The sequence below is a fragment of the Sitophilus oryzae genome, unplaced genomic scaffold (genome assembly GCF_002938485.1).
Source record: "Sitophilus oryzae breed Bouriz unplaced genomic scaffold, Soryzae_2.0 scaffold_801_pilon_pilon, whole genome shotgun sequence".
Classification (NCBI taxonomy): domain Eukaryota; kingdom Metazoa; phylum Arthropoda; class Insecta; order Coleoptera; family Curculionidae; genus Sitophilus; species Sitophilus oryzae.
The window spans coordinates 1,038,091-1,058,776 of record NW_022147419.1 but is presented as its reverse complement, the minus strand read 5'-3'; the positions used below and the strand labels follow the sequence as shown (position 1 = coordinate 1,058,776).

Sequence of the window (20,686 nt, the reverse complement as noted above, 5' to 3'; positions counted from 1 at the left end):
TAATTTTATACGCCATATATAATTTCTAAACGTATATGATCATATTCTGAGTAAGTATCATCTGAACTTATTTTGATATATGATGTATATGATTTAGGAGTACCTAGTATCCATCTATGGTATTACCAGTTGTTTGCATTAATGGCAGCACTGCAATTATATTTTTATAATGTTGGTGCTATTGTTGTTTTTAATTATTATTGATGTATGTCAGTCATGTTATTTGTTCCAATTTCGCAATCAGTAATTTTTGTTTAAATATTGAAAATTTATAAGGATTTTTATTTAAGTGCCGTGCCCAAACAGATTTAATACATCCCGATGAAAACATAACATTTAACTTAAAAGGTTTCAAGTTTCTGAAGAAAAACTTTCCTATAATGAAATTGGAAAAGATCGCACGGTCTATTAAATAGAATTAAATTATCATGGCTTAAAAGATCATCATTTTTGAAAGGTAAAAAGTCAAAATTAGACCCAAACATGGTTCCAATACCAGCGGAATATATGCCTGACTTTTGGAATCAGGTTTCTTCAGAAAGTCCTTTAGTAGAGTTGACCTGTTTACTTCCTAATGGTATTATAATATTACTGAGTGAAAACTATAATGCTACGCTATCAGAAATCAAAGAGGTATGTATAATTTCTAAAACAATGTTAACTATGCTAGTTTTACATTTTTTTTTTCTTTATGCAGGATCTTTGGGAGAAAGCCTCACGTTTTCCCCTGTTTGGCAAACTCCATGACATGTCTGTATACATATTTAAAATTATTAACTCTATGGCAGAAGAGGAAGAGTTAATAGATGAATCAAGAAGGATAAATGATATTAGGCCAATTGGGGGAGTTTTGATTATCACTGAATGTAGAGGAAATTCTACAGATAATTCGATAAATGTTGCTATAGGACATTTAATTGGAAAAGGTTTTTTATTAATAATTATGAAATTTCTTATCTAGCTTATGTTTCTTAAGTTAGTTTTAAACAGTATTTTAAATATAATACATACTTATTTTAATACTATTCTATGAGGATATAAATGAATAATGAACGATAAAATGTTGTAAGATAAACCTTTAATTTAAAAAATCTATAATAATATTTTTGCATCCTGTATATTTTTTTAGGTTTGCAAGATTTTGATGCACTAAATAGCACAGAAATAAATGATTTCCGTTTCAAAATGAGGAAAGTTGGTGATGAAATTTTTAAACAAAGGCATAAAGGTACATGGTTGGATAAACTGTTACATCAATTCCCTCCTCGCGTTGCCAAGATTGATAAAGTTTGTAATCAATTTTCACGTGAATCCATGCAAATTAGAATATACTGCAAAAGTGAATATGATATTCCTGAATCAACAAAAGAGGTATATAATTCTTTACATTCAGAGATAAACGGATTTAGTTATCCCTATTTTGTATTTCAGATATTGCAACATAGATTTGATTTTGAAGTGGATTGTTCTTCGACACCCAATAAATTATTAGAAATGGTTTTATCAAAAAGGGCAACTGTGTTAAATATTAAAAATCAGAAAATACTGGAATATGTGTTAAAAATTTGCGGAAGAGATGAATACTTACTTGGCTATTATCCGTTGCTTCAGTTTCAGTATATTCAGGACTGTTTATCATATTCGGAACGACCATCATTTTTAATTGTACATGTTGACCGAATACCAGGTTAAATAATAATTTGAGAGAAAAAAATACATATTTCTATGTCATTTTTCTTTTTTTTTTAGTTGTAAATAGTATTTATGCAAATATAGATCCTTTGGAGTCTAGAAAATCAAGGACATCTTATAATTTAAGTAATACTTTGAGAAAGAAAAAGAATATGAAGTCTTCGTGGGATATTAATGACAGTTATGCCATTACTCTATGCACTGCCAGTAGATTAAATTGTGACAGCAAAAAACAAACAGAGGTACGAGCTTAGTTTTTTTTTTGTTTAACAGTAACAACTTGTTTTGTTTCACTAGATCATATTTTGTAGTAACTGTCTAATAATCTAACTAAAAAATTTTAGTATACATATATTTGTTTAAATTGCCTAACCTAAACCAGAGTTATCTTTCATTTAATAAAAGCAAGTTTAACCTTCCCCCACCACTTTATTTTATGAGATAGAGCAAAATACGATGTATCAAAAAAATTACAAATTTTCCATTGATAATAATAGCAATATTTAAAATACCTGTTAACCTGCATATTTTTGAGAAAAATCCTGTTTTCTGATTAGCCCCTTGCGGACATTTTTAGAACTTGCAAATAATTTCCAGCTATTTCTTTTGGTCGATTAACCTATAGGCTTAGTGTATTCTCCGCCGGTGCTGCCACCATCGGAGAATATCGTAAACAACTGGTATATACAAATACACGGGTTTAAATAGCGAGTATACGAAAAATGTATTATTTTATTTTCGCTTTTTCTTTTTCAATAAAACTCAATATTTCGTTAAAAATTTAACGTAAAAATTGTGTATTAAACGTATTCTTTAAATAAAATCAAAAATGGAGTTAGCAGGTTAACACGTTTCACTGACGATTTACTAAATTTTAGTAAATACATTATGCAAAATACAATATAAAATATTGAGTGTTGATGTGATTACCAGAGATGAAGGAGGAAAACGTTGGACGTTTATTTAAGCTTCTGTCCCATTCTTGACGTTTTATTGCGTTTAAACTTAAAATACAGAGAGGAGAAATGTAAAAAAGGATAAAATGAGGAAGAAATGTCGTTTCTCTTTCTTCCCAATCTATATTTTCAGTTATTTCGGCATCAATTTTGATTTTAACACAACGTAAAAAAATAATATCAATAAAACACTAAATACCGGGTTCGTCTTAAAAGTGGCTCACCCCTATAACTTTTTTATTTTTGCAGTTAAAAAAACGAGATTTGGTATGTTAGTAGATGACATAGATTAGGATTAGAGAGTATTCAATTCTTTTCGATCACTTCCTGTTTCACCGGAAATTACTACAACTTTTGATTTTTAAATAGCACCCTCGGTATTTTTTTACTTTATTCGATAGAAAATAACACTCTGAATAGAATGACATATCATATGTCAACTTTTGACATTTTCGCATATGGTTTATTTCAAATTATAACTTGCAGTTCGTAACGGAAAATTTGACTCGAAATACCAAGTGTGTGGTACCAAATTATTTGTAAAAAAATGCTTTTTCCAAATATGCTAATGAGCCACCCTCGTTCCATTTGAAAAAATTGAGATATGATTAAAAATATGATTTGAGCATTTTTTAACTGGCCAGGACAAGACACTAAAAACATTAGACGATCAAATCTATTTTTCCAAGGCTCCTTGATTAAGAATTAATGTTTTTAACATAACAATGACACTCTAGATTGAATTTTAAAATTCAAATTTGTTTTAAGCGGGAATGTTAAAAGTAGACATATGATATGTCATTCTATTCAGAATGTAATTTTCTATCGAATAAAGTAAAAAAAATACCGAGGGTGCCATTTAAAAATCAAAAGTTGTAGTCATTTCCGGTGAAACAGGAAGTGACCAAAAACAATTGAATACGTCAATCAATCCTAATTTATGTCATATACTAACATACCAAATCTCGTTGTTTTACCTGAAAAAATAAAAAAGTTATAGGGGGTGTGAGCCACTTTTGAGACGCACCCGGTATAAGGAATAAATTGAATTTTTACAACAGCCATTAACAGAAAACTTTTTTTGTGAGTTACTATTCAAAAAAGTAGTTTTTTACTTTTATATTCTTTTTACACAACTAGTTTTTTATACTACCGTTTGTTAAACGGTTATCCCTGATATTAACCTTCAACTAACCAAAATTTGACAACCGTCGTCATTAAAATTCTAGCCTAAAAATATGACAGATAAACTCGTAAAATTTAGTTAAGGAAAAAATCGCTTCTGTATGGTTAGCTAAAGTGAGTCTATGGAAGGTAGAGGTAAGGAAAGTTATCTTCGTGTATTGAAAAGTGGTCACCTAACAGGGGACGCCTAAGATGCCGCTGCTGTAGCAAACGTTCTATATTTGAATGAAGCGCCAAAAAATTTTAGGACAGGAAATAATTAAAAAGAGATAGATAAATATGCGATTTCTGAAGGCGCGTGTAGCCTTTTTTTTAACTAACTTCACTTTATTGATAACCGCTAATTTCAGTTCGATCACTTGTTGCTTGTTAGACCCACCCAAATACGTTTAAATAAAATATACGACGGCCTCCCCATAAGAGCAATGAGAGGATTTACGTCCCAGTATTGAAGGAGGACAGAAAATCGAGTCGAATGGTTTCAAGACATAGGTTCATCCTTGTTTAGTCAAACCTCCTACAAACTAAGGATAGGCTTATGTAGGAAATGCATTGAAATTCTATAGCCATCCTTCAATATCGGTACAGGCATTTAAGCGGTACCCTCCGTATACTTTATTTTAAACGTATTTGGACCCACCATGGTCATTTATTTAGTGAACCCGCGAAAAAGACATAATTCCGGAAAAAGCCGAACCGATCCGAAATTATCAAAAGCTTTGGGTCGCGACCTTTGCAAGAATAGCGCCAAATAGTGTTTACATTGTTCTTATAGGCACTTTCCAATCTAAACTTGTTTTATTTATCTATGTTTATTTGTTAATTAAAATGTCAGACAACAACTTTCACTCTCATGTCTCCTCTCATTGGACAAACTTTAATTCTGTGACAATATGATCAGTATAACTTCTTTTCAGCTTGGTATTCAAGTGGGACTGTTTCACGGTGGCAAACCCTTATGTCAACCTCTCAAAACCGATGAAAGAACCGTAAATGAAAGTAACGAAATTAGTTTTGACGTTTCTCTGGAGTTTGACATTCAAATATGTAACATGACTCGCAATGCGAAGCTCTGTTTTGCTATTTATGAAGTGAACAAGTATTCGAAGGGAACCAAGCCTAAGAAAATGAAAGAGACAAGGGTAGGTCAAAATGTTTTATAGAAAAAAAGATTAAATGATATTAAAATGATGTGTTTAGGAAAGTCAAATAAACCCGATAGCCTGGGCCAACACTTCGGTGTTTGATTTCAAAGGCCAGTTGAGAACGGGTGCTATGACGTTGTATCTGTGGACATACGCGGAGGACATTATGTCAGATGACGTATTGCATCCGTTGGGTACGGTTGTCAGTAATCCGAATACCGAGTATGCAACCGCTTTGACTTTGGTTTTTAAAAGGTAGGAAATAATTATATATTTATACAGAGGGTGTCCCAGGCTGAGCGTGCATTAGAAGTTTCTAGAGAACCACAATATCTACATCGGAGACTTTTTGCACAACATTGTTTTACAACGAGATCTACCAATTAAAAGTATTTTCCATATGGCACTTCCGGAAATACCGGAAGTTGACAACAACTTTCTTATTTTAAATATGTGCCCCCATTTTTTATTACATACTTAAATTCTTTGTAAAATTCTATGAATATTGATGTCACAACACTCTATACCTAACATTAACCGTTTTTGAGAAAAAAAAATTAAATTTTTGGACGAAAAAACTACCTGTCAAAAAAATTTGTATAGCTTAAAAGTCAAATTTAGTGATTACCACATCTACTGGGACATATAGAGAAGACATGTAGCTATCTATTTCAAAAATTAAATTGTTCAAATGACATATAATAATGGCGGTGGCTGTCATGGAATTGAGCAATTAAAAATTATAAATTATTTTTTTTCAAATGGAAACCCACTTTTTTTATTTCATTAGTGAATAGGTTTTTCAATTCGTTATGTTCCTATCATAGACTTAAAATAAAATATAGACTACACTATTTACATCTCAACGCGGACAGACAATATTTTTTGTACACATGTTTACTTCTGGGTACAGTCGACCGAGCCTTCCTCATCCAGCCTATGTTGTCACGTCTTTAATATTATCAATATTTTTTTTCTTGTTATACACATATATTGAGATATTAATACTACAGTTTAATAAAGTAGGTTTTAATATTCCAGAGATGTATTAAATAGTCCTTATACTACTAAATTATAAGTCGGATACTGTTTAAAAAGGATAAGTTCTTTACAATATGACAACACCGATTAGAGGCGAGGGAGCCTATTCATTCATTTATTACCTTGTAGTACGTGTCGCACGTGTGCGGTAAAGCTTTGTTGCCGCTATCTCCCCGGCTGTATTAACGCATTTTCTTAGCTTGTAGTGCTTAAGTGTTTATTTTATTGACTTTTTCTGTTCAAGAACTATAAAATATGGTTCGCCAGTGCCAAATTTGCAAGAAATTTGACTTAAATAATCCATTTAAGTCTTGAAACGACTTTTGACCGGTAGGCAACTCTCAATTTACCCATTGGGAGTCAGTGGCGTTGTTGTAGAAAGGCGCTTATTTAGATAATATTTTAGTAAAATGTAAAATCTGAATTTTTTCTCTTACATTACATTATTTACTTACTTACATTGTAACAAAATCATAATTATAACCCTGTTAATAATTAATAATGTTTTTATTAAAAATATATTCCGGTTTATTCTAAAATTATCTTCAGAATCTAAAATAACATACAAGAATTTTAAAATGATATTACATTATGAAACAATATTTTTTAATATACCGGGTCGTCTCAAAAGTGGCTACCCCCTATAACTTTTTATTTTTCAGATAAAAAAAAAACAGATTTGTATGTTAGTAGGTATATGACATAAATTAGGATTTATTGACGTATTCAATCGTTTTTGGTCTCTTCCTGTTTCACCGAAATGATTACATCTTTTGATTTTTAAAGGCACCCTCGGTATATTGCTACTTTATTGATAAAAAATGATACTCTGAATAGAATGACATATCATATGTCAACTTTTGACATTGTCGCTTAAAAACAAATCCTATTTTAAATTTCAATCCAGGGTGCCATGGTGTTGTTAAGTTTTAATGAAGGAGCCTTGGAAAAATAGTTTTGATCGTCTAATGGGTTTCGTGTCTTGTCTAGGCCGGTTAAAAGATGTACAAATCGTATTTTTAATCATACATATGTCAATTTTTTCAAATGGAACAAGGGTGACTCATTAGCATATTTGGAAAAAGCATTTTTTATGAATATATTGATACCACACATTTGGTATTTCGAGTCAAATTGTCGTTATGAACCGCGTGTTACAATTACAATTAAACCATATGCGAGAATGTCAAAAGTTGACATATGATGTGTCATTCTATTCAGAGTGTCATTTTCTATCGAATAAAGTAGAAATATACCAAGGGTGCCGTTTAAAAATTAAAAGTTATAGTCATTTCCGGTGAAACAGGAAGTGACCAAAACAATTGAATGCGTCAATCAATCCTAATTTATGTCATGTACTAACATACTAAATCTTGTTTTTTTATTTGAAAATATAAAAAAATTATGGGGATGAGCCACTTTTGGGACGCACCCGGTATAATAAAGACAGTACCGAGTTAAATAAATGTAGTTTTCATTTTATCCACTTCCTATCACCTTCCTTGCTTTAATGGAACAGATTTATGTTTTCTCTAATTTACATAAGACATCACTTAACCAGAAAAAAAATTACAACAATCATATTTTTTTTTTCTCTCCCTGTCGCCGATTCTATTATATCTGTGGAATAGATCCTGTTTTGATTAATATTAGGGGTTGTAAATGTTTGACTAAAGTTAATAATTTATGATTAATTTCAAAAATTACGTAATTTCGATTATAAAATTCTATAACGTGTATTTTATTATTTTTATCCTTTTTGGACTCTAAGACGATTTTTCTAAACTTTTATTTAAAAAACCTGTCCTAAATCTTAATAAAATATAAAAAAGTTTAAATACGATATATTTTTAATTTAATTATAGCTTCATTAAAATAAAAAAATTACCCGGCTATGATACGGAGAGTTCAGGTGTACTTGAGAAACGAAAGACAGTGTTGTGTTTCTCGGCAGAGTCGTCAGGGAACGACCGTTACGACAGAGACAAGCTATCTATCGCTCGTGTCGCACTCGTTATAACCTAAAACAATAACACAACAATAACAAGACAGTGTCTGACCGCATGTTCCAGCTATTTATGAATGAGATGCTCAGTCTATATTTTATTTTAAGTCTATGGTTCCTATATTATTTGAATTTCCTATATTATAAATACTGCTGCTTTAAGAGTTTAAAAAGTGTATTTATAAAAATATATCTTCTATTTACACTCTTTAGTGATATCTAATAGTCGATATTATTAATTATTAATAATATACCATATGATAAAAAAAAAATAGCGCAAAGTTGGCTTGGAAATGATAAGTGATAACATACTGCTTTTTGAACAAAGTACATACTGCTTTTTGAACAATATGACATGGCCAGATCTATTGTTTTACATCACTTGACGTTTAAAGTCATAGGCTACTCTTTAAAAATATACGCTTTAAAACTAAATCTTAAATAACTTAAAAACGATTTATTTTAGGTGTAGGAACATGTATAGTCAAAAAGTAATGAATTGAAAAGCCTGTTCATTAGTGAAATAAAAAAGTGTTTTTTTTTATGTAATAAAAAATGGGAACACCCATTTAAAATAAGAAAGTTGCTGTTAACTTCGGTATTTCCCGAAGTGCCGCCATATTGAAAATATTTTTAATTGGTAAATCTCGTTGTAATACAATGATGTGCAAAAAATCTCCCATCTAGATATTGTAGTTCTCTAGAAACTTCTAATGCACGCTCGGCCTAGGACACCCTGTATATTATTTTATGCACTAAAACGAAAAATATTAAACTTTAAAATACATCAAAACGTATTGAAATCAAAGAGACGTTAACTTTATATGAATACTTTAACTTTTTTATTTCCATCATTTAGTTATACCAATGATCAACCAGTCATTTATCCTTCTGTTGAGGAGGTAATGGAATACGCTAATATAGTAGAAGAGAATGAGCACAAATGTATCGTATGCTCAACAGGTATTGGACGTAATAAAGACTTGTGCTTAAAATTATATTATTTGGATAATGTGGACGATTTGCATGACCAGGTTAGTCAATTTAAGTGGTATAATACTCGTTGTACAACGTTGCTGAACACGGCGCAATGTGACCAACTTAGCGATAATAAAATTGGGTCTAAACTAATTTTTGCAGCTTTAATCTAAATAAAATATCTGTTACAATCATTATTTGCTCTATAAAGTAAAATGAAGATCTGCTCAGTATCTTAAATTATAAAGCAAATTTAAACATTTTTGCCAAAATTTCTTTTAGTCAGGTTTATAGGCTTTGGTGTCAATTTCGAAATGATTGATGACGTGCATCGGAAAATGTTTTGCGATTACCGTATTTTTTAAAAATCAGTTTAAATATGAGGCTCTATACAGTATTTTTTGGAAAATCGATAATATCGACAAATCTGAATAAGAAAAATTGCAGAGAAATAATTTTGTCTCTATATCTATAACTTTAGGACAGAAACAATATTTGGGCGCATCGGAGACTTTGGATGCATCGAAACCCAGACTTGTTTCCAAGATTGCTGATGTGTCTAGACTGGAACAAGAGAGAGGAATTCAGCCAAGTGGCCGTGCTGGTAAGGCACTTACCCAAACTATCCATAGAAAAAGCTTTGGAATTGCTGGACTACGCTTATGCCGATCAGGATGTAAGAAGTTTTGCCGTGCGTTGCTTAATGGATATGAGGTTAATATATTGCCAATACCTCAGGGTAATGACGATAAATAGCAATGTCTCTTACTACAGTTGAAATCTCTCCACAAACTCCTATATGGGTATTTCGCCACTGCAAGAAAATTTGTCAGAAGTTAGGTTTATAGATATACAATAACGAATCTAACGAACAAAAAAATAAATAATAATGAATACAGAACAACAAACAAAACATGTAATATACCAAATACCATGTGAATGCGATAAATTTTACATTGGTGAAACATCTAGATCTAGGGAGATTTTCACAAATCTAAGATTTGTCAGCATTCATGGGACACAGGGCACAGAATAAATTTTAATAACGCCAAAATTATAATGAAAGAATCGATAGCCTCTAAAAGAAAAATAAAAGAGACTTTTTTAGTACAATCTAATAAAAATAGATGAAAAAAAATGAGGCTGCAATTATATTGTGTTATGTTTTTCCATTCTTCTTCAAGAACCAAGTAAATATACATAATTGCGGCAATCTTCAACAAGATCAATCACTTTTGCACAATCTTCGACACTAAGAACCACATTTAATCGTACACAACAATAATCACCAAAGCCACCTCATCATTATCAACAATAACAAAAGTAACGATAATTGAAAAAATAGCAAAATGTTTGTGGCAAGTTTATTTTGGTCTTAAAAATTAACCAAGCCATGTGTTGACATAAGTCAAAAAACAAAATATTCAGGAGACATGGTTTTGATCTAAAAATAACGGTTTTAGGAAAAGTTACTAACGAAATTATTGCCCAGGGTGATTTAAAAATAGGGTAAAAAACAACTCTTCGATTAACCCTGTATATAATAATAATAATAGCTCCCGCATATAGCGTTTGACGCCTTGGGATTAGCAAGGTACAACTTGCCATACTAGAGCCGTTCGGTATACAAGGAAGGTAATCTGGCTAGCATTACACTTCAACCGCCTATTATTACCTCAGGATTGTGAATCCCAAATACTAATTTAAGGCTGAGTCGACCTAGGCACCAAAACTATTTTTATTTTAATAAAAATAGTCGGCTGATGAAATACCGGGTAACCTGTATAATAAGTCAAATATTAAAGTTTATAATAAACTGAATTTTTGAATTAAAGTTAATATATTTGTATACAGTTTGCTAAAAAAAACAAGAAAATAGGGCTAAAAATAAAAAAATATAACATTTTAAACTTGAACTAAAAATTCTTCCGTTTATTTTGTATCTGAGTCTATAAAAAATAAGTAAATTAATGTTTAATACTTACTGAAATTCCCAGTTATAGGTCCTTGGCCTTTATAATTCAATAAAAGCAAACTCATATCGATATCATAATCTCCTTCAAAGTAGATCTTGGGGACATTAACTCGAAATATAAATTTGTTCTTTTTTAAGTTCACCCTAAAAATGATCATGTTTTTATTTTCTTTAAAACGTATGAAGTTCTAGCGTTCAGCAACAGATATTATACATATAATTACACATTTTTAAAAATTGCTCATGCATCTGTAGATGTTAGTAATGTATGGCAATCGCTTCTTTGGTTTTAAAGAACATAACATAAATAAACATAAAATACGTAAAAATTAAAAATAATCGTACAGAAAGTTTGGGGCTTGTTGGTTTTACCTTATTAAGTAATTGTTATCAGGTAGTAATTGTTAATTTTGAAGTTTAACTTGATATAATGTTATTTTAACAGAACGTCGACGGTTTTTGTATAGACGTATCTGTTTTAAAAAACTAAAGTGTTCTCGAATAGTTGAATTTAAATATTTTAAATAGTTTTTTCTTTATTCTTTATATTTTTTTGCTTCCGACGACGGAAAGAGATAAACTTTCCGAAACATTAAGCATTTTTTTGTTCGTTAGGCAAATTTGTATATCCGTAAACCTAACTTCTGACAAATTTTCTTGCAGTGGCGAAATAGCCATACAGGATTTTTTGGAGAGATGAATCCGCCCCATAGGTATAGACATTTTTTACAGTTGAAATATAAGAAAGTGACGTTTCTATCTTTATTACTCTGAGGCGAATGCACCCAAGGATAACTTAGTGCATTTTTGTCCTTTTTTTAGTGATGAGGATCTTTTATTGTACCTGCTTCAATTAGTACAAGCTATTAAACACGAGATGTACCTGGAAAGCGACCTAGTGAACTTCTTAATTCAGAGAGCTTTAACTAACCAAAGAATAGGGCATTTTCTTTTTTGGCATTTAAGGTATGATTGCTTTCATGATTTGAAATACAGTATGACTGAAAAAACGGCGCCCAGATTAAGTGACAATCGATTATACTTCCTATATAATTTACATATTAAATGACAGCGATTTTCATTTCTAATGCCCCTCTGACGTCGTTTTTTTTTTCTCGATCAAATAGTATAATGTGGGTTTGGTGTAGCAGATAGTACAATAATATGCTCATGAAATATGGGAGTCCTTTTATCTTTTAAATAGATAAACATATTTTTAATTGAATTAAAATGACGCTACAGTAAAGGTAGAAATAATATTTCTTAATTTAAAATTGTTCTTGTCTCAGCCACATATTATACTAACTTACTATGGTTACAGTGCCGGTATAGGCTTGGTGCATTCTCCGCCTATTCTAAAAGTGTTAGGAAGTATAATTTGTGAAAATTCTAAAAATAAAAATAAAAATGTAAATATTTTGATATCTTCAGAAGGTCTAACTTGTATTATAATTTATTATTCCAGCTAAAAAAACTTTTTAGATGAGTTTAACTACGGTAGCGAGCATAGTTTTACGCACCGGTTTTGCTAGTAGGATCATAATTGGGGCTATTTCGGCTATAACGAAATTTTTTAAAGGTACATAATAATTATAATTTTAGAAGATGTTCAAGAACATTTAATAACTAGTTGATTAAAAAAGTATACCATTAATATTGCAAATTATATTTTATCCTCTCATAGTTTATGTCTATTTAATTTTTTGATTATGTGACGAACACTTTGTTTATTCACTTGTTTCGTCGAACTCCTTAAATCCATTTTTGCTTTTGATCAAATCTGTGTGAGAAACTATGAAGCTATAAAATGTTGTTTTGGGAAAGTTGAGTTATTGATTGTTATGGCACCCAACAACGCCCCCATTTTTTCGGCAATTTTATTAACATTTGAAATTGTCACAACATAACACGACGCGTAGTTCGGATCCTTTTTCACTTATTTTTTACTACTCGAAACAGCGTTACATCACACAAACCTCGTACCTGAGTGTTTTATAGTTTCAATAACTGCACTAGCAAAAAACTAAAATACTTAAATATTATAACAAAACTACGATTTCAATATTATTTTAACGCGATTAACTTATGAACTATAAATAATGAACTATAACCGAGACGGCGTGAAATACATAGCGAAAATTTCTGTTGTATCCAGCGCTGCGGTCGGAATTTCTTAAAATTAACGAGAAACACCAAATTGTAAAAAAAACATATAATATATTATTGTATATTTTTTCTAACCTCACTTTATTTTTAAGATCGGAAATGCAGGTACAGTCGGTATCTGTGAGGTTCGGGTTGATTTTGGAGGCTTATTGTAGAGGCAGTCAAGAAAATATACCCGATTTCCAAAAGCAACTCAAATTTGTGGAGAAGCTGAAAAGCCTCTCTGATATAGTGAGCAAGAGAAAAGACAAAGAGAAAGCCAGAGCAGCTGTGAAGGAATATTTATCCACTTGCGGAGAAATAGACAATCTCAGGAGTCCGTTGGATCCTGGTATTAGATGTAATTCTATAAAGTAAGTATTTTTTTATATAGGTAATACTTAGTTTATATAATCATTTTTAGTAATTTTTTCAAAGTCATATTCTTACTACTTGACTTTTTTGAGAAAATCGGCATTACTTGGAGAATTCGAAAAGAATACCATCTAATGAATGATGATTTAAATTAAAAATCCTTTTTCGACACTTAACATTTGAAAGGAACATTTTTGGCCTATCCTACCACTTTATTTTTAAAGATAGACAAACATATTTTGAAGCAAACAAGTGCGTAATTGGTTGGAGAATATATGCTTATATTTTCAATACACCTCAATTAGATTGATAGCAGATTCCTCGTTTGTTACATTTTGAGTCATAAATACCGATTTTGTTCCACTGAATGATCCCCAGAAAAACACAATACATTAGAATGGATTAGATTTTAGTAGATTTATTAATAATTTTGTGGTTTTAGGGTTGAAAGGTGTAAAGTAATGGATAGCAAAATGAAACCTTTGTGGATAGTGTACGAAAGTTCGGACAAAGAATTTGTCGACGACGATATTTATATTATTTTTAAAAACGGTGACGATCTTAGGCAGGACATGTTAACGTTACAAATGATCAAAATTATGGATAAATTATGGCGAAGCGAAGGTCTTGATCTCAGGTACAATAAGATCATAAATAAAACTAAGTAGAAAAAGAAATGTAATTTCAATTTTATTGTACTAATAGGTGTGTTGGGAAAAGCCTGTGAATGTTAGTACTAATGTTACAAAAATCATGTTACTACTGGAGAGTTGTGGTCCAGTAAATAAGGATACGAAAAGACCCAAATCTCGGCTTAATTCGTCGACCATGACTTTACCTTTTGGGGAGTAGTTTTAGGGGAAAAAATTGCAACACTGTGCTCTAAATAGTCTCAAATGGCCGAAAAATCAGTTTTTCGAATATCTGCCAAAATATGCAATTTACAAAAAAAATTTTGGAATAAAAAATTAAGCTTTGGTCATTATCTACAAAAAAGGTCCTGACACTTTTTTTCGTTAAACGCTTAAAAACGGCTCTTCCCGGGAAACGCTTAAAAACGGCTCTGAAGGGTAAAAGAACGGGTTTTCCGCCAATTACCGAAATATGGCATGTAGATGATTTTCATGATCAAATGGAAGATTGGGTCCTAAGCTAAAAAATGATCCTGACACTTTTTTTCGTAAAGTTGTTCCTAAAGGGAAACCAATTTGACTATATTTGAAATTATGCAATTTCCTTTTCTTTACGACACTTTCCGGAAATCCCAAAAAAAGCGGAAAAGCCACTCACGAATAGTTTTTTACTAAAATGTGATTAAACAAATACTTTAAACTTTGTGAGTTGCCTATAGAGACTAAGAACAACTGTTAAAAAAAGTCTTGACAAATAAGTTATTATTAGTGAAAATATGAATAAGTTTGTAAATATCTGAAAATTTTTGGACCAAGGAATGTTTGCCCGGTTTTTTTATTATAATATAATATGACAAAATTCAAACAAGTTCCAAAATTTGATAGCTGTTGATTCTACCTTTTAAACGAATTTTGAATCATTAAAAAATATTAAATTTTAGCCGAGTGATTAAACAATTTGGAGAGAAAATTGAGGGATCTTCGAGGCCGGAATATCTCGAAAACTACTAATTCTACGTAAAAAATAATAAGGGTCATTTTTGTAGGTAATTACCTAAGCTTCATTTTTTATTTCAAGAAAATTTTTGTAATTTGCATATATTGGCAGATATTTGCGAAAAACTGATTTTTCGACCCATTTGGGGCCATTATTTCCCCAAAAACTACTTTCCAAAAGGTACACAGTCCGCCTGAAAAGTTTCGTTTAGGTTAGGTTAGGTTAGGCCGACGAATAAAGCCGTGGTTTCCACCTTCATTTACTGGACTATTAATTAACTTATTTTACTTCTTCTGTGTCCCATTTATTCTGAACTTTTTCCCTCACCCTATAAAAAAAATATAACGTATTTTTAAGGATGAATCCCTACAATTGCATATCATTAGAACACAGAGTGGGAATGATCGAGGTAGTACTGAACGCGGAAACCATAGCCAACATACAGAAAGAAAAAAGTTTTACTCCCACAGCTTCGTTTAAGAAAGGACCCATACTATGTTAGTATATTAAAAAATTATCTTTATCATTGTGTGCGTTAATAAAAAATAATCTCTGTTTTAGCCTGGTTAAAAGATTATAACAGGACGGAGAATTCTTTGAAACAAGCTATACAAGAATTTACTTTGTCATGCGCAGGTTACTGTGTTGCCACGTACGTTTTAGGCATTGCGGACAGGCATTCTGATAATATAATGGTTAAGAGAACTGGACAGGTAACTATGAACAGAAATATATTTATGTTCAAATTTAAAAACAAACAATAAATTTATATAATTTTTTTCCAGAGCAACTGTTAAAATTGCCTTATATCTATCAAAAATAGTAGATAAAATAGTACTTTAACCGCAAGAGTACATTAAATGATACTTTAACAGCGAGGATAGGTTAAAAACTTTTATTTCCTCTCACATGGTTTTTAATTGCTTCCATTTTTGAAAATGTTTGTATCCCTTTTCATAAGTTATTCGGGATTTAAATGGAAGTAGTTTGGATATGGCGTTTGTCGCCTCAAAGAATATCTGTTGGTAATTTACTTATTTCGTTTTGAGCCATTTCTGGCTCCAATTCAATGAGCAATCGACACGAAAGAGAATTAAAAATATTGACTCAAAACTAACAACTAAAGAGACAACTTTATTTATTTGTCAAATTACATAGAAACCAACGCCAACCCAGCACACAATATTTTCTCTACTCGTAATAAATTCCTTGAAATAATAATTTCTGAATATTTTTTAAAATTTAACTCGTTATGAAAAAAAACATATTTTATACACGACGATAAAATACCATTTTATCGTCTTATATAAAAAATAACTATTGCCTCACTATTTGTCATTATTATTTTTTAGCAACCCTGCTTCCGACGCAATTTTCACAGCAGAGGCCAAAAACTAAATTTTAACCTAAAATAAAGTACAACAATTAATAAAAAAGAATTATATTCATAATAATTGAACTTTATTTAACTGTATTATCGCCATTTTTAATTTTAAAATTTAGTTTTTTGCTCCTTTTGTGAAATTGCGTCGTAAGCAGTTGCATCGTTGTTCTTCTGGAGCGGCGATCTTATACCAACTGTCTAAAGTCTCCCTTCTCTTCTTGGACATAATGTAGATGTCTTTGAATTAGTACAGAAATTTGAAATAAAATCTTATTATTAACACTTTTAAACATTGTCATTACTAAAACCTTTTTATTAAGAAATATACTAATTTGTACCTTTTTTTTTAGTTATTTCACATAGATTTTGGTCATATTTTGGGCCACTTTAAAGAAAAATTCGGCATCAAACGAGAAAGAGTACCTTTTGTACTTACACACGACTTCGTATATGTCATAAACAAAGGTCAAAAAACCCAACAGGGTCCCGTTTTGGAATTCAAAATATTCCAGGATTACTGTGAGAGAGTAAGAAATTAACTATAATAAACGCCACGAATGTTTGGGAGTGATTCATCACGTGAGGAAGTTAGAATCGACACGCGCGCTATCATTTTTACATTAAAAACGTAAATTTTTACCGCAGACGTAGGTTTTTCAAGGCCCGATCTAATCATCTGCGCTCCTCCTACTTACTCTAAAATGTTAGCGTAATTGACAAAGACGATATTATATCGCGTTTCTTTGATTGATTCGTTTTTGTGCGTCAGTCCATTGGTGTGCTTGCAGTACGACCAATGGGGCATTCCAGTTTATATTTATAACCAATTATATGTTTTGACAAGACTTTGACAGTTAAAACAACAAATTACAACAGATTATATATTGATTATTATATGACTTGAAACACCACGGCACTGGAATTAAGTTTTATGTGACCTTGAACAGATTAGTTCACATGGTAGCGACCGATGAATCACTCCCAAACATTCGTGGCGTTTACTATATTTGTTTTATTTAACAAGTTGCTTTAATGTATTTTTTTTATAGGCTTTTATGGTCTTAAGAAAGCACGGGAATTTGATTTTATCATTGTTTTCGATGATGATATCTACGGGTCTTCCCGAACTGAGCTCCGAAAAGGATCTTCAGTATCTAAAGGAAACATTAGTAAGTGTCACAACCACATGCCACACATATCATTCGTTCAGAATAGAAACTAGTTTTGTATGATTCACGTCTACTCATGGAAAAAATATGTTACAAGTAGGGAGGGGCGAGGGGGTTTTCGCGCCAGGATGAGAAGGTTATCAAGACATATGTCATCTGTCCAACTTGTCCTAGTGTGGGTTTATACAGGGAGTCTTAATTAAGTGGTAATATTTTTAGGGGTGATATATTTGGATCCCAGGAACACGTCTATAAGGTTTTTTTTCGCAAAAAAAAATTTTTCTAAAAAATTTGGAAAATTTTTAAAATCTCCAGCGCGAAATTTAAATTCCAGTTAGTCAGCACTGCGCCGAATATGTCATGATATGTCATGGTCCATGGTTGGCAACAATGAATTTAAAAATCGCGCCCTCGATTACGTAACTAAAAGTTTAATTGATAATATCAAATATATGTAGGTAGTAAATTAAAATTAGTTGAACGAAAAAACAGAAAAAATCAAGTGGTTCTCAAAATGTTAGCAAATTTTTTTTGAGAGTAAAATAACTCGGTTATTTTCGACTTATTTGAAAAATGACAAAGAAAAAATATGTTTCTTTTATCGAGATCTATTAGCCTTGAATATATTTGCACTTATTTAAGTGTGGGATTACATGCATCGCATTCGTCGTTGATCATGTTGACGCAATCATGTTGAAGTATGGTCTGTAATTTTTGAAATAAACCGATAAAACTGGGCTTATTTGAAAAATGACAGAACATACTTCAACATGAGTGGTACGACAGAACAACGGACGACGCATGACGAATGCAGATAAACCTACCTTTATGCTCTTTTCTGTCATAATTCAAAATATAATTCTTATTCCTATATAACTATCAATTAATAGAATACTATAATATTTATGTAATTATTGCTTATTTTCACATATAATAATTTTATATTTTAGGTTCTCTCCAAGACTGATGCAGAAGCTTTAGCTCACTTTAGAGCGAAATTTGATGAAGCGTTAACTAACTCTTGGAAAACGTCGCTGAACTGGGCTTCACACAATATAGCAAAGAACAACAAAGCATAGTGATTGTATATAATAGGTTTTATTTAAATTATAAGTTGAATTTATTAGGAATGTGCCAATGTTGTTGAAGTACCTCAAGAAAAAAAAAGAAGTAAAGATATGGAGCATCTTAAAAGTTGTTTTATTTAGTTTCTATATTGAAATATTTATAATAGTCCCTACATAATAACTTTCTATGCAGGGTGTCCCAGAAATAAGTGCAAGTATTTTAAGGGGTAGTAGATCTCGATAAACGAAACATATTTTCTCTTTATCGTTTTTCAAAGTCCAAAATAACGGAGTTATTTTACTTTGAACATTTCCAAAAAAATGATTTTTTGCTCAAATTTTGAGAACCACTGGATCTTTTCTGGATTTTCTTTCTTTTAAATTTAATCTACTACCTATGTTGCCATATTATCAAGAAATTATGTTTTTTAACTAAAAACTAAAAAAAATCCAAAATATTTTTCAAAAAATTTCGAATTTTCAAAAAAAAAATTTCCTGAAAAAAGCCTCATAGGCGTGTTTCTGGGGTTGAACTGTACTACCAGTTAAATATTTGCACTTATTTCTAGGACACCTTGTATGTAAACAAGGATAAAGTCTTGATAAAGCTTTTGATAAAGTATTATAGGTATAGCCTGTCCAAAGGGAGGACCCCCTACAGTGACAGTTGTGTGTCATTTTAATTCACTTGCAAATTATATTTTCTGTCATTTTTATGTCGTTTTGTCGAATTAACTCACTCCAAAAAATGGACACCTGTCGTATCTTTTTAGTTCGATTTAATTGTTTTTTAGTGTGGCTAAAAGTGTGGTTGAATTATACCTTTTTTGAAAACCATTTAAAGCTACAGGTTCATCTGAACCTTTGAATAAGAAGACTAAGGAAGGAGCATATCAAAAATCTTAGGTACACCGCGATGGGCCTCAAATATGGCCGACTTAAATTCCGGTTTATCAGTGTCGTTCTAATTTTATTTAAAAAATGTAAAACTATGATGTAGGGTAGACGTGGGGTAGACTCAATAATTTGTTGTTTTATTTTACGTTGTGAATAAATGTTGGTAGTTATTAAAATTGTTATAAAAATATATAATTCTAATAAAAATAGATAAGTTATAATAAGTATTTATTACCACAAACATTCGATACGCTACTGAAGCAGGTAAGTCAAATTAACGTATCTAAATTCTTTGACATCTAATCTTTGACAAGTAATAAATAAAAGCTAAAATGGCAAGAAAAATATATAATTTAGTTAATTTAAGTGAATTTCATAAATGATCGGTTTACTACACGTATGTATATGATATAGTCACTTACTAGCGAAAAGTTGTTCCATTATTTCACTCAATTTTTGCCGAGATCTACTGCACGCTACACAACCAACTATTTTAGAGTCTTTTTCGATAAATCGCGATAGTGTCACTGTTAATTTAAGTTCTGCCACAATTTCCATCTAGATTTACTACCTTTATATAACTATCAGTAGTAGAATAAATAATAAATAACATAAAATAAGCTCCGTAAAGATTGACAAATCCACAAAATTTCAAATCAAATTCAAATGTGTCAAATGAATCGTCAATGTGATCGTCAAACAGAACTGTCAAGGATCCCCACCCTAGAGAGCTTTTATGGTGGCTTTTCCGCCCACCATGCATGAATACATGGATAGCATTATGCTCCTTCCTTAGTCTTCTTATTCAAAGATCTGAACCTTAACGAATTATTGATAATTTTTCATTTAAGTAATATACTTTTGTATAAGTGTGACAACATAGCTAGCCTATTTAATTTGGAAAATAATAAATCGGCGGCACTCAAAATGTGAACATTTTTTCTTAAATTTTTACAACACCTCGGCTATTTTGGGCTGGAAAAAATAGAAATAAATTTATATCCAAACTAGACAACCCCTGAAAATAGTTACTTAGCTTTGCT

The 20,686-nt window shown here is 31.0% G+C and overlaps 1 protein-coding gene across 1 annotated transcript; it reads left to right on the top strand.

Annotated features, from left to right (window-relative positions):
* The first annotated feature begins 187 nt into the window (after positions 1–187).
* Positions 188–18,873, top strand: LOC115888540 (phosphatidylinositol 4,5-bisphosphate 3-kinase catalytic subunit delta isoform-like). Its single transcript, XM_030908290.1, has 17 exons — positions 188–633; positions 698–926; positions 1,130–1,371; positions 1,432–1,687; positions 1,750–1,934; positions 4,751–4,975; positions 5,034–5,233; positions 8,884–9,058; positions 9,484–9,716; positions 11,800–11,943; positions 13,236–13,496; positions 13,940–14,134; positions 15,484–15,623; positions 15,688–15,839; positions 16,861–17,037; positions 17,560–17,679; positions 18,630–18,873. The coding sequence occupies exons 1-17, from the start codon at positions 484–486 to the stop codon at positions 18,756–18,758; spliced, it is 3,213 nt and encodes a 1,070-aa protein (XP_030764150.1). The 5' UTR covers positions 188–483; the 3' UTR covers positions 18,759–18,873.
* Positions 18,874–20,686: the final 1,813 nt, after the last annotated feature.